At 52.6% G+C, this 12905-nt stretch overlaps 4 protein-coding genes across 4 annotated transcripts; 2 read left to right on the top strand and 2 right to left on the bottom strand.

Moving 5' to 3' along the window:
- Positions 1-291: 291 nt before the first annotated feature.
- Positions 292-1700, bottom strand: AKAW2_31346S (aminotransferase class I/II-fold pyridoxal phosphate-dependent enzyme; the record flags this gene model as incomplete). Its single annotated transcript, XM_041687961.1, has 3 exons — positions 292-669; positions 736-878; positions 932-1700. The coding sequence occupies 3 exons, from the start codon at positions 1698-1700 to the stop codon at positions 292-294; spliced, it is 1290 nt and encodes a 429-aa protein (XP_041541793.1).
- A 1164-nt stretch (positions 1701-2864) lies between these two features.
- AKAW2_31345A (putative NRPS-like protein biosynthetic cluster) lies at positions 2865-5993 on the top strand (the record flags this gene model as incomplete). Its single annotated transcript, XM_041687960.1, has 1 exon — positions 2865-5993. One exon carries the CDS (start codon positions 2865-2867, stop codon positions 5991-5993), a length of 3129 nt encoding a protein of 1042 aa, XP_041541792.1.
- A 1229-nt stretch (positions 5994-7222) lies between these two features.
- Positions 7223-10147, top strand: AKAW2_31344A (putative C6 transcription factor (NirA); the record flags this gene model as incomplete). Its single annotated transcript, XM_041687959.1, has 5 exons — positions 7223-7396; positions 7451-7505; positions 7561-8521; positions 8571-8939; positions 8998-10147. The coding sequence occupies 5 exons, from the start codon at positions 7223-7225 to the stop codon at positions 10145-10147; spliced, it is 2709 nt and encodes a 902-aa protein (XP_041541791.1).
- Positions 10148-11179: 1032 nt separating this feature from the next.
- On the bottom strand, positions 11180-12539 carry AKAW2_31343S (serine/threonine-protein phosphatase; the record flags this gene model as incomplete). The annotated part of the gene is made up of 2 exons (XM_041687958.1): positions 11180-12443; positions 12523-12539. The coding sequence occupies 2 exons, from the start codon at positions 12537-12539 to the stop codon at positions 11180-11182; spliced, it is 1281 nt and encodes a 426-aa protein (XP_041541790.1).
- Between the last annotated feature and the right edge of the window lie 366 nt (positions 12540-12905).

Here is a 12905-nt window from a genome sequence, read left to right as displayed (position 1 = left end):
CAAACGATTTGTGAACGATCTGCCCTTCGCCTCGGCTCGCCTTGCATTTTGGAAACATCTCGTTAGGCTAGGAAAAAGCATCCGTCGGAATTGATGTATTGGGGACATTATCGACATGGTCACCATAAAATGAGAACTTGACCCGTCCTGAAGACGCCGAGTCTCATCGCTTGTGTTGAGCAGCAGTGACTATGTAGAGTGATGCTGTGTGATGTGTGCAGTATATGGACGAGCGTCATGACCTACAATCCCGAACCAGCATTTGTACACCAGCCTTTCCCTTCTGCCAGATTACAGTCGAGACTGGGGCCTAGGCCCAACCTGCATCATTTCCCAGCCCCATTCCATTAACACTCGCGCAAAGCCTCTGATCTCGTCCGGCTTGTTATCCGCATGTAGCATCAAACGGACGCGCTCCTCCTCCTTCGGGACGACGGGATATCGGACTGCATGGGTGCGGAACCTGTATTCCTGCAGTCTCTGCTGTAATTTGTGGCATTGTCCTTGCTCCGTGATGATGGGGATGACGGCCACGAACACCTCATCGTTCTTCGTCTGCTCAATGGAGGGGAACCGTAGAACCCCAGAGTTTGATAGAGCCTGCCGCCTTGGATGCATGAGGATGCACTGGTGGAAGATTTTGATGTTTGCGCGGAGCCTCTGGCGGCGCTATTCATAGTGACCACTGATTAGAATTGGATATACATTGGAGGGTTTTATCACTACTGTTCTTACCTGCTCCCCGTCTGCGCTGCTGAGGGTGGCGATCGAAGCTCTGATGGCGGCGATTGTGGGGAAGGAAGGCGCAGTCGAGTACACCAGGCCTCGTGCGAAGTTGGCCATGTATTCTTTGGTCAAAGGATCGCAAATAACAACACCTGGTGCACGTTAAGCTAGCCATTGACGGAGCCAGAGATTGAAGGGCACATACCACCCAAAGCACCAGGGCCTTTGCCAAAGCTCTGCATCGAAATAATGGGTTCATTCTCCAGTCCCAAGTGACATATGTATCCTGAGCCGTTGGGTCCAACAATACCCGTCGAGTGAGCCTCATCAACTATGAGCACGCCATTGCCAGCCGGTAGAGAACTTCTGACATGCGAAAGAATCTCCGGGATGGGCGAGATATCGCCTTCCATACTGTAAAACGACTCCAGAGCAATGAACACCGTTCTTCTCCCGCAGCTAATATCGGCCGAGCCGAGCTTAACCTTTTCAAGCACATCGTCTAGCGACTGGAGATCATTATGTGCAAACACTTTCACGATGGACGCACGGCCATAGCGGATTCCGTCACGAATGCTTGCGTGGGCCATGAAGTCGTGGATAATGGCATCCCCTGGTTGAGGCAAAGTGCTGTATATGCCAACGTTGGCTTCGTATCCTGAGTTGAAGAACACGGCCTCTTTGCCGTGGTGGAAGTCGGCTAGCAGTCTCTCCAATTTCGTGACCTCGTTGGTGGAACCCCCGAGGCATCGGCTCGCGCCAGCTCCGATAACGAAATCAGTACTCTTTCTCAATTCTCTGTGGAAGATTTCGTGCATGGAGGGACTGGATCGGAGGCCTAGTGTGTCGTTGGACCCGAAGTCAACCATGCCCATTTCGGTGGCAGGAGGGCTCATTTCAAAGTATTGGCCTTGCTGTCGTCGCTTGGCGATGCCCGACTGCAGGGCCGCAGTCAATGAGGGCGGGAGCTGCATCGTGTGAGTTCAGGGATAGAGTTTCTTCCACTGATTCGCAGGAAGGTTAAGCCAAGCGTGAAAGGGCGGTTGATTTCTCGATGAAGTTTGTCGGCGAGATTTTATAAGTCAAATCTTGGAAGACTGAGACTTGTTCCTATCCATGGTAATGTGTGTTCTTGCTGTCCTTAGGGCACGTCGATCTGGACACACAAAACGACACTGGCTGGCATATGGTGGGTAGCACCCAGTGTGCATCTTGAATAGGAAATGCTCAAAGCCATGAGTGACAAACGTCCGGCCGACGCTTGCGGGATAGGACCCAAACCCTAGTTTCCGCTTCCCAATGTAGTCCATTCGCAATATGGGGTACAGGTGGCATGGACAGCAAATGAAAAACTTGTCTGTCAGTCCTTGGTCAAACTTTGAATGAAATGCTATGATATCAATGATTCCTCTTTTTAACAATATAGACACATGACATGTCGATCTAGCCATCAGATCCACTCATCTGACGAAGATTATGCATATGCATTGACTCACGTCTGAGATCAGATTATACGCAATGATCAATTGATTGCCATGCTCCTTTGGACGCCCTTGTCTTCTTGTCACTCTGTACTGGATCTCTCGTTTCTCTTGTGGAGTAAACCTTCATTGATCAGCATGCGCGGGCCAGTAGATTGCCAGAAGAACGGCCTTCGTGACGAGTTGAAAGTCAAAAGTTCGTCCACCTGCTGGATCCGGCGAGTTGCAGTGACTTCTTGTCGACTACATTACCTTATCGCCACCAGTGATGATCTCAGTCACCCGTCGTCCACGCATGGGACGGCAATCAGGTCGCTGTCGTTCCGAACATGGCAGTTGGCCGCGGAATCGTGAGGTTGATGTTGGACTGCCGTGGAAATAAAACCACGAGCGACTTCAGCGGAGTACGTATCGAACGGCGATGTTGTTTGGAGGATACCGTGGATTTATGATAAGTACTTGCCTTGCTGCTTTCCTGTTTGCCCACAGGAAGAACCCACAAATGAAAGCATCGAGACATTTAATTGTCAATCAATACATGTTTCATCAAACCCTCCCTTTGCATGTAGCCGCTCAGTTCAGATACCGCCCCTATATACTGAACTGGATCCAAGTTTCCACTAAGACAAGAGTCCAATTCGAACGGTGGAGTCCACAATGGTTTGCTATACCATGATGGAAAGAGTTCTGGCGCAACATGCTCAAGAACATCCAGACGCTATGGCCGTGCTGGACGGGCATCAAGCCCTCACGTATGGGCAACTGCTAGCCCGTGCCACATGTCTGGCGGACAGGCTTCAGCTGAAAGAGAAGGTTGAGGCGGAAGAGCCCGTCGGTATTCTCCTCAGCCCTGGCCTGAGCCAAGTGGTGGCCCAAGTTGCCGTCCGTCTCGTCGGTGCAACATGCGTCCCTCTCGAGCCGAAACAGCCCCCAAAGCGGATCTGTGAATTGTTACGTGATGTTGCCGTCAGACGAGTGATCGTTGAGGATTTGTGTACCGAGCGGTATGAAGGCTTCGACCTCCACCCGATGGAACACCTCGAACCCGCGCTATTCCGCCACGATAATCACTTGATTACTCAGAAAGACTGTCCCCAGAAAGAGGATGGACGGAGTCACATCCTTTTCACATCGGGGTCCACGGGAAAGCCGAAGCCCGTCCAGATCCAGACAAGCAGCATCCTCCATTTGGCAATGGAGAACAACATGACTCCGCTGTCACATACCGATCGCGTGACCGCATTCAACAATCCTGGGTTCGATCTGAGTCTGTTTGAAATATGGGCCACGCTGATAGCCCGGGCGACTATCGTGGTCCTGCCAAAGGGAGTCGCAACCGACGCAAGCCGTCTTCTTGCCTTCTTGACTGAGACCCGAGCGAGCGTGATGATCATCCCAACGGCCCTCTTCAATGTTATTGCATCGACAGCCCCCAATGCATTTCGTGCTTTGCGCCATGTGATAACAGCTGGCGAGGCGGCGAATCCACGAGCGCTGCGATCTGTCCTGGAGAAGGAACCTCCAGAAAACCTGTGGAATGGATACGGTCCTACTGAGGGGACTACCCTGACAACCTTGTACAGGGTAACCTTGCCGGATTGTCTGGAAGACCGCATCAGCATTGGCCAGCCTATAGGAAAAGCCATTGTTTATTTGCTAGACGATAACCTGGAGCCTATCGAGGAAAGCGGCATCCATGGCGAAATATGCATTGGCGGACCGGGAAAGTCAGCTGGTTATCTCCACAGGAGACGTGAAAATGAGGAAAGATTTGTCCAAATACTCAATCCACACCGGTACACAAAAGGCACAGGCATAACTGACAGCACGACTGACAGTGGTAGTTCAATTGTCGAACTGTATCGTACTGGTGACATTGGCCAGTGGCGACGGGATAAACCAGGATTCTTGGACTACATCGGCCGTCGCGATACACAGGTCAAGCATCAAGGATTTCTCGTCGAACTCGAGGAAATTTCGCGGATTATGGAGTCAAGCCCACTCGTGGAATCGTGTGTGGTCATACAACGACCACCCTTGTCGGTTCTTCACTCGTCTATCTTGATCGCGTATATCATCCCCAGTGGCGGGAATAAGCAGGGTCAACACGCCATCCTTCGATTTGCACAGGCCACCCTGCCATCCTACATGATCCCGGAGCGATTCGAACTAGTCACAACCTTTCCCTTGACGGCCAATGGAAAGGTCGACCGCCAGGCTCTTCTGGACAGTTATGCACAGGGCCCACGTAAAGGCGAGGCTGGAAGGAAGCAGAGGGTCGTTAATGACACAAGCACCAGCCCCAACGACACGGACACGAGGTCAGTTCTAGCGAAAATATGGGAGGAGCTACTCCAAGTGTCCCACCCCACGCCCGAGCAAGATTCCTTTCTCTTAGGTGCCTCGTCCATTCAGGCGGCGGCTCTGATAGCACTCATACAACATCGGCTGGAGCGCCTAATTACCATGGATGAACTACATGCACATGCCCGTTTCTCAAGTATGTGTGATCTTCTTGACACTGGGCAGGCGCCTGGGGAAGATAGATACAAGAACGCCCCAGATCATACTAGTATTTGGGCGAACGACGTTGATATTGTCGATGACATTCCACTCGCTCCGGACTGGGAGTCGGCAGCGGAAGGGCGAGCTTTCCTCACTGGTGCGACTGGATTTGTGGGAGCGCATATCCTCCGCCGACTCATTGAGAGGTCGGGTGTGAAGCAGGTCGCGTGTCTTGCTCGAGCTAGAGACGGTCAGAGCGCCGCTGCTAGAGTGCGGAAGGCCATGGAGAAATACGATCTGTTTCCCGAGCCATTGGAGCTCTCCCAGAAAATTCTGGTTCTGGAGGGAGACATTGGCGACGAGAAGCTTGGGCTTGGACCAACGCAATTCAATTGGCTGGTTGATTGGGCCAGTGTGATCTTCCACGTTGCGGCCAAGGTCAACTTCTGCGAGTCGTACCAGGAACACCACCGCGCCAACGTCATAGGGACACGGAACGTATTGAACGCTGCAGCGCTCGGGCGCCGCAAGGCGTTCCATTACATGTCGAGTATCGATGTATTCGGTCCGTCGGGCATGATTCTAGGCACGCGAAGCATCCCCGAAGACAGTCCCCTGATAAACCACTTGCCTGCCTTGCGATACGACCTCGGGTACGGGCAGAGCCAGTGGACCGCCGAGGCGATGGTGCGCCGTATGCAGGGAAAGGGCCTCCCGATCGCCATCTACCGTCCTGGCTTTATCATCGGAGATAGCGTCACTGGCGCCAGTAACCCTGATGACTTTATTACGCGATGGATTGTCGGGTGCATGGAGATGGGGAGCTTCCCGCGAATAGTTGACATGCGATTTGAGTATTGCACGATCGACTTTGTCTGCTCCTCGGTGCTCCAGATTGCGTCAGAGAACAAGAATCTTGGTCAAGCCTACCACATTCTGTCCCCCGACCGGACCAAGTCCCTAACCGTTGAGGATACCATCACTCTCCTCCACGAAGTCGGGTATCCCGTGCGAATGATCGATTACTCCGACTGGGTGAAGCAGGCAGTCAAGTCGGGTACGTCGGAAGGCGCACTCGCGCCGCTGATGCCCGTCCTACAGGAGCGAGTGCTTGGAGAACTGACGCGCTGGGAGTGTGCTCAGTTTTCGCCAGTATATGAATGCACGAATACTGTTCGTGCCCTTGCCGGTTGCCCTGAAGCACAGTATAAACCATTTACCATCGATGTCTTGAGACGCAGCATGGCATTCTGGAAGCGGAAAGGATTCTATGATGTGTAGAATCGGTTAGGATGGTGAGAGCGTGGAGTGATGATGAAACATATGGCTACGTACGTAGTAGTAAATAGGCCGTTTCCCGTCCTCATGGATCAGGCACATACACTAAACCTCTTCTAGTAATAACCAACCAGCGGTATTTTGTAACCAACTATTTGTAACTGGTCAGATTGTACTATGAAGCATGGAGGGCCATGTGACACAACTGCGATTGTGCCGACCGGAAACGATCCAAATCATCCATTCCTTTGATGGTGGGATGCCCTTCTTTCTTCCAATAGGATATGGCTGATAGTCAGAACAGAGAAAAAGAAAGCATATCATGACTATCTTGCAGATATGAATCCACAGAGGGAAGTACTAGTCACTTCCACGCAGAACTCTAAGATGAACGAAGATTAATTGATAAAGTTTCTGTCATGGTCTGTTCATCATCGCTATAATATCTACCATTGCCCAACTAACATTCATCGTTCTACAGTACTCTTTCTCATAGTTAACTAGTAGTTATCAAGTTGACTCTGGAAGGGCGCATTAGTCATCCACCGTTTCTTATCGCCGCACATCCAACCAACCGGGCCAGATCGTCGAGCTGCCGGCGCGCAGTTGCACAGACTCGCTATCTCTTCCTTTTTACTTAACTCCCCTCCAGCATTGTCCAATCATTCCGTCCAGATCATCTCCTCTTATCATCCTCCGTCGGTTTCCATTCATTCTATGCTCATTGCTTTACCCCGTACAAACCCCCTCCCCGGTTCCATCTTCTACCCAGAGCAATCCGTCGCCTCCACTTGCGGGTCATTTCGTCAACCCATTCCTGCACGTCGCGGGGTAGCCTAATTCTTTTTGTGGTTCGATCTCGGCTTGACTGACTGGACTGATCTGTGAGTCGCCCAACATGCATCTCTCGACTTCCTGACATCCTCCCGATTGCCGATTGCGCAACACCTCCATCCTTCCTCTGCACTAGCTCCTTCTGCGACTTTGCCAATAGTACCGTCCTAGCTCCTGCGCGCTTGCCTAACTAATGCCTCTACCATGGCCTCAGATTCGCTCTCTTGCTGTCGAGCTTATGCCGGTACCCTCGACCCGCGCTTCCCCTCCACCCATTTTGTGCAGGGGCCTTCTGGGTTCCCTCTCCAGTAGCCCGACCCGCTCTTTCCCCCCTCGAGAAGCATGCTTCGCCCTGTTTTGACGCTTTCTCCGAACACTTCTGGGTGGACCTGACAGCGATGGAAGACAGCTCCGCGGAGAAGTCGCAAGAGATGGACGCCACGCCCACCCTGACAGGCTCTCGAGGGAAAGCTTCGACCAGAGCTCAAGCTACAAAATCGGACAATGGCCCGGCTTCGAAAAGACGTTGTGTCAGTACGGCGTGTATTGCCTGCCGCAGGAGGAAATCCAAGGTACGACCGACCCTACCGCTGTACATGCTCTTTGTAGCTGATGGTGTGGTCTAGTGCGATGGAAATCTACCGAGTTGCGCAGCCTGTTCCTCTGTCTATCATACAGCCTGTATAGTACTGCCTTTTATGCTGCTTTCAAAAGATAGAGGCTCACAATACCCTAGGCGTCTACGACCCGAATTCCGACCATCGCAGGAAAGGTGTTTATAAGAAGGACACCGACGCGTTGAGAACGAAGAACACTACATTGTTGACGTTGATACAAGCCTTATTGAACTACGAAGAAGAGGATGCATTCGACTTGGTTCGCCAGATTCGGTCCTGCGATAATCTCGAAGATGTCGCACAATCGATCCTCGGCCAAGGGAGAGGTTCCACGGCAGGCCCTGAGGACACAGCAGCTAGCGGAGATGAAGCCCTAACGCAGACTGACCAGTTCGAGTCGGAGTTAGCAGGGAAGATGAGTGAGCTTGTTTTGGACGGCTCCCGCAAGTTCATTGGGGGCACCTCGAACCTCATCTTTCTGCCTCCCGGGTCGGAGCTGAATGAATTTAGATCATCTTTAGGTGCCCAGGAATTGGATCAGGGCCATGGCGATTATTCCGTCACACGGTGGACCCGTGTTACTCAGGATGAGAGACTGATCTGTCATCTCATGACAATGTACTTTACCTGGCATTACCCGTTCTTCACGACCCTTTCGAAGGATTTATTTTATCGGGACTATATACGCGGGGTGCCCAGCCAGTATTGCTCGACTTTGCTCGTCAATGCAATGCTAGCTCTGGGTTGTCATTTCAGCTCCTGGGAAGGCGCTCGGGAGGATCCAGAGAACTCTGCCACGGCGGGCGATCATTTCTTCAAAGAGGCCAAAAGGCTATTTTTCGAGAACGACGAACACGCGAACGCAAAGCTATGCACCGTACAAGCGCTGGCTCTGCTGTCGGTGCGTGAGGCGGGTTGTGGCCGCGAGAGCAAGGGCTGGGTCTACAGTGGGATGAGCTTTCGGATGGCCTTCGATTTGGGCCTCAACTTTGACTCGACCAGCCTCGGGGCGCGGGATCTGGGCGAAGAAGAAGTGGATGCACGCCGGATAACATTCTGGGGTTGCTTTCTGTTCGATAAGTACGTGACCATACAGTCTCTTTCTTTGATGAGAATCTAACATTCGCAGGTGCTGGTCTAATTACCTCGGTCGCCAGCCTCAGTTGGCGGGATCTAGCATTAGCGTCCCGAAAGTGGATATATTGCCTAACGAGGAAGCTGAATTATGGTCCCCATACATGGATACGGGAATAGGTCGTGAGCACACTCAACCGTCGCGGATCCGAGCCGTTGCCTCTCAGATCTTCCGGCTGTGCGAGATCAATGGCGACCTGCTTGTGTTCTTCTACGACCCGACTCCGAAGGAGAAACCCACCACTAAGCAGGCAGAACTCAAGAAACTCAGCGATCTGCATACAAGGCTTGAAGCCTGGAAGAAGGATCTACCAAAGGAACTCAGACCACAAGAGGGCCAGCTTCCTCAGGCACTTCTAATGCAGTAAGTTTCATGGTGATGGCTGCTGTCGAATTAAGCTGTATCACTGACAGTCCAAAAGTATGTTCTACCAGCTCCTTCTCATACACCTTTATCGACCTTTCCTCAAATACTCCAAAGTCAATTCTCCGCTTCCCCAACATGTGTCTCCCCGGAAATTGTGCACACAGGCTGCTTCTGCAATCTCAAAGTTGCTGAGGATGTACAAACGGACCTACGGGTTTAAGCAAATATGCAACATTGCAGTCTACATTGCCCATACCGCGTTGACTGTACATCTTCTCAATCTTCCTGAGAAGAATGCTCAGCGAGACGTCATTCATGGCCTGCGGCATCTCGAAGAGATGGGTGAGAGTTGGCTCTGCGCACGGCGCACCCTTAGGATTCTAGAGATTTCTGCCAACAAGTGGCATGTCGAACTGCCGGCAGAGGCTACAGCCACTTTCGAACAAACACATGCCAAATGGGGATCCTGGGGCTCATGGGATCAAGCGATATCTCCTCCGCCTTCCGAGGAGTCACCGCCAGCTCCAACCATGCATTATCCGGTTGCAGATCCAAGCAGTGCTCTTTATCCACAGGCTGGGAGACCGATGGGTTCACATGAGCATGGCGGTCCTGTGATGCAGTCGCCACCCACTTCGGTGGGGTCCATGGGATTTTCACACACAACGGGACCTCCAATACCACCTTCTGTGTCGGCTGTGCGTGCAGCGCAGCGGTCATTGAACGTCCAGCTTGCGCAGGGCGCTACCCGGCTTCCTGAGCCTACGTATCTCCGGCCCGTAACCAACGCCTATAATCAGTTCCAGCCCGTTCCGGTGGCCCAGCAGGAGGTCTGGTATGCTCCGGACGAAGAACAGATCCGCGCATTCACCACTGGGCAGAACATTCCTGCAACCACGACATCGTCTCCTGTAACACCCTTTGATGGGCCGGAAAATCTAGTAGAAGAGAGCCAAGACTGGTGGTCTCGTGAATCGAGCGCCATGACCTTTGGAATGGACCATTGGGTGCCAGGATGGAACCCTGGTATGACTGGGAGAGAACCCGATATGCGGTTCGGAAACCATTACGCCAACGTTGGGCAGACATCGGGAGCCGAGAATAACTCTCGACCAACCCCAACGATGAGGTTTGCGGTTGGAGCCCCTCCAGGGAGTGCTAATCCAGAGCAGCATCCAGGAATGTCTGGCTACAGTGGCGTGTGATTGCTGGGACAATCAAAGGTGATAATGCCATTGCAGCCCTTGGCAACGCAAGTTGCACCCCGCGGTGCCTTGAGATAAAGAAAAATAATTACGATGTTACGATAAGTTTGGCATATGTGCCTGAACTAATGTTTGTCTTGTGCTATCTGCTTCGCCTTTCTTGGATATCTGGATCATCCTTGGATGCTGGCATTCGGGTTCCATTTCAGGCTTTTTGTATAGTTCATATGAAGATGGACACTATACCATACCCTTTCGGGCGATTTATTAGAGATATCGATTCAAATAGAATACTGGAAAAAATCATTACAAGAGGATCAGCCTTGACCCTACCTATCGCTAACATCTGCTCGCCTCCTCGCGTTCCAAGAACCCCTCACTCGCTCATCCGGGAGGGCACCTCGGATGCCCAAACCCAACTACCATGAAAACCCGAAATATACAAACCTACCCATCAACTACCTAAACCAGAATAAGTGTAAAGTGTAAACAGAGCCTTAGTCAAATGAATTCGGTCAACCCGATCATACACAAAGATACAAACAAACAGTAACAAAAGGCAATCGTGACCCAATGGCTAGCAGTCATGGATGATGCACATACACACACACACATACAAAAGGCCCGTCCGTCGTTCATTTGCCCGAAATAAAGAAACACAACACAACAGTACATAGGAAGAAAGAAATTAAGAAAGTTAAAGGCTTCAAATTCTGTATGTGAGATGCAAGAAAGCATGCATGTATCATCATGTTAAGTTTCCAGTAAACGGCTGTACCAAGCAACGACAAAACAACTACGACCGAAATATCATAGTTTATAGGAAGATGGCAAAAAGAAGTAAGGGAGAGACAAGTCATGTTCATGCACAGGCCGGCCTATATAAATGGATAGAAGATGCGAGGACACGAGGGAGGATGGGAGTACGGCTGGGACGCAGACATAGGAGGCGCAGACGCAGACGCACAGGCAGAACAGATGTAGATAGATAAAGGGCATAACAAAATGCATTCGTTCATACGGCAAATGGTATCACAGGAAATAATCAGCAACAGGCTTCTTGGCAGGCATGCCTCTGGTATCCTGCGCCGCGGCCTCAAACACCCTATACCGTCTCCCGGGACTGCGGACGGCTGGTTTATTGGTCGATCCCAGTATACCGTTACTCCTTCCATAGTCGCCATTGCTTCTGGCGACGGTGCCACCGTTGCTTGTATCTTCGCCTAGTTCCAGGATAGCGGCGACGTTGCCGCACCGGTAGCAGTAGTTGGGGGCGGACCAGACTGTTACGATCCCGCCGTCGAACATCTCTTTGTAACCTTCCATGACGAGTTGATGCGCGCGCGCGATCAGTGATAGGTCGTTTCGGTAGTTGAAACGTTTGACGATGTCGCCGCCGAAGAGGAACCCCGCGCCGCGTGGACTGAGACCCCAGCCGTCGATCTCGTCGGGGTCGGACCAGAGCAGGTCGCACATGGCGCCTTCGTGTGGCACTTCCTGTTTTCGGTCAATCAGGCGGATCTTGTCGACTGTGTCGATGGCCGGGGAGAGGCCGCCGTGCACGCAGAGCACGGCTCCGGTGCGGCTGCCGTAGCTCCCGCCGGCGTCGCCGGAGGCGCTTGTACCGGCAGCGCCGGAGCGGAAGGGGGCTTGGTTGGATGTGGCGGATATGTCGCGGGGTGGGGAGATGGATGATGGGTCGGAGGAGTGTTGTGGGCGGGGGCGATAGGTGCTCATGGTGACTTCGCCTCTGGAGTTGAGGATTTCGGTCTCGAGTTCGTCATCGATCGGCATGGTGGATTGAGTGGTGTCCATGCTGGGGCCGGTGGGCTCGAGCTCTGAGCTGGCGCCTAAGACGAGGGCCCCAAGCGCAAGGTAATCAAAGACCTCGCAGCAGTATCGCCAGACGTTGGCGCTGCCGTATTTGCGGATGCACTCATCGTAGAAGCCGTAGACGGTGGTGATTTGGCGCGATTCGTGGTTGCCACGTATCAAGGTGATGCGATCGGGGTATCGGACTTTGAGGCAGAGAAGGAGGAGGAAAGATTCGAGGGAGTAGAATCCGCGATCGACGAAATCGCCCATGAATAGGTAGTTGGTGTCCGGGACGTCGCCGCCCACGCGGAACAGTTCCATCAAATCATGGAACTGGCCATGGATGTCGCCGCAGATTGTCACGGGCGCGTCAACGGAGACTACATTCCCTTCTTCGATTAGGAGCTCGCGCGCCTTGTAGCAGAGTTCGCGGACCTGGGCTTCGGGTATCAACCGACAAGCGCGTAATTGCGCGATAGCCCTACGCGACAAAAAGTGGGATGTTAGCTTATCGTGGTCTCAGGGGGAGAGGGTAAGAGGGGTGGGAAGGGAGGGAATACCGGTCAAGGTCGCTCATGGTGCTCGAGCGCAGCAGGAGATAATCGGAATGAGCAACTGAGTTGGAGCAGGGAGCAGGGAGGGTGGGTCCTGACGGCAGAAGAATGGAGGAGGCACTTGAGTCAATGCCGAAGGGGAGGGCGCAAGATGGATGAAGGAGGAAACCGCTAAGCGCAGAAAAACAGAACGCTCATTTTCTCGTCTAATGCAGTGCTCGACTGAAGCAGAGCGAGAACGGGTGAGATGGGAGGAGGGAGGGGAGGGGGCAGAAGAGTGGAGGCAGAGGTCAGAGGTGGGCGATGGCAGCTCAGGCGGTTTGAGTCCCTTCAGTTTCCAGTTTGCACCTCGCCGCTGTCCCTGATGGCCAATCATATGCAGTAAAGAT

Source organism: Aspergillus luchuensis, chromosome 3, assembly GCF_016861625.1.
Source record: "Aspergillus luchuensis IFO 4308 DNA, chromosome 3, nearly complete sequence".
Classification (NCBI taxonomy): Eukaryota; Fungi; Ascomycota; class Eurotiomycetes; order Eurotiales; family Aspergillaceae; genus Aspergillus; species Aspergillus luchuensis.
Note: the sequence above shows the minus strand (reverse complement) of the source record. Positions and strands in the feature narration are given on the sequence as shown.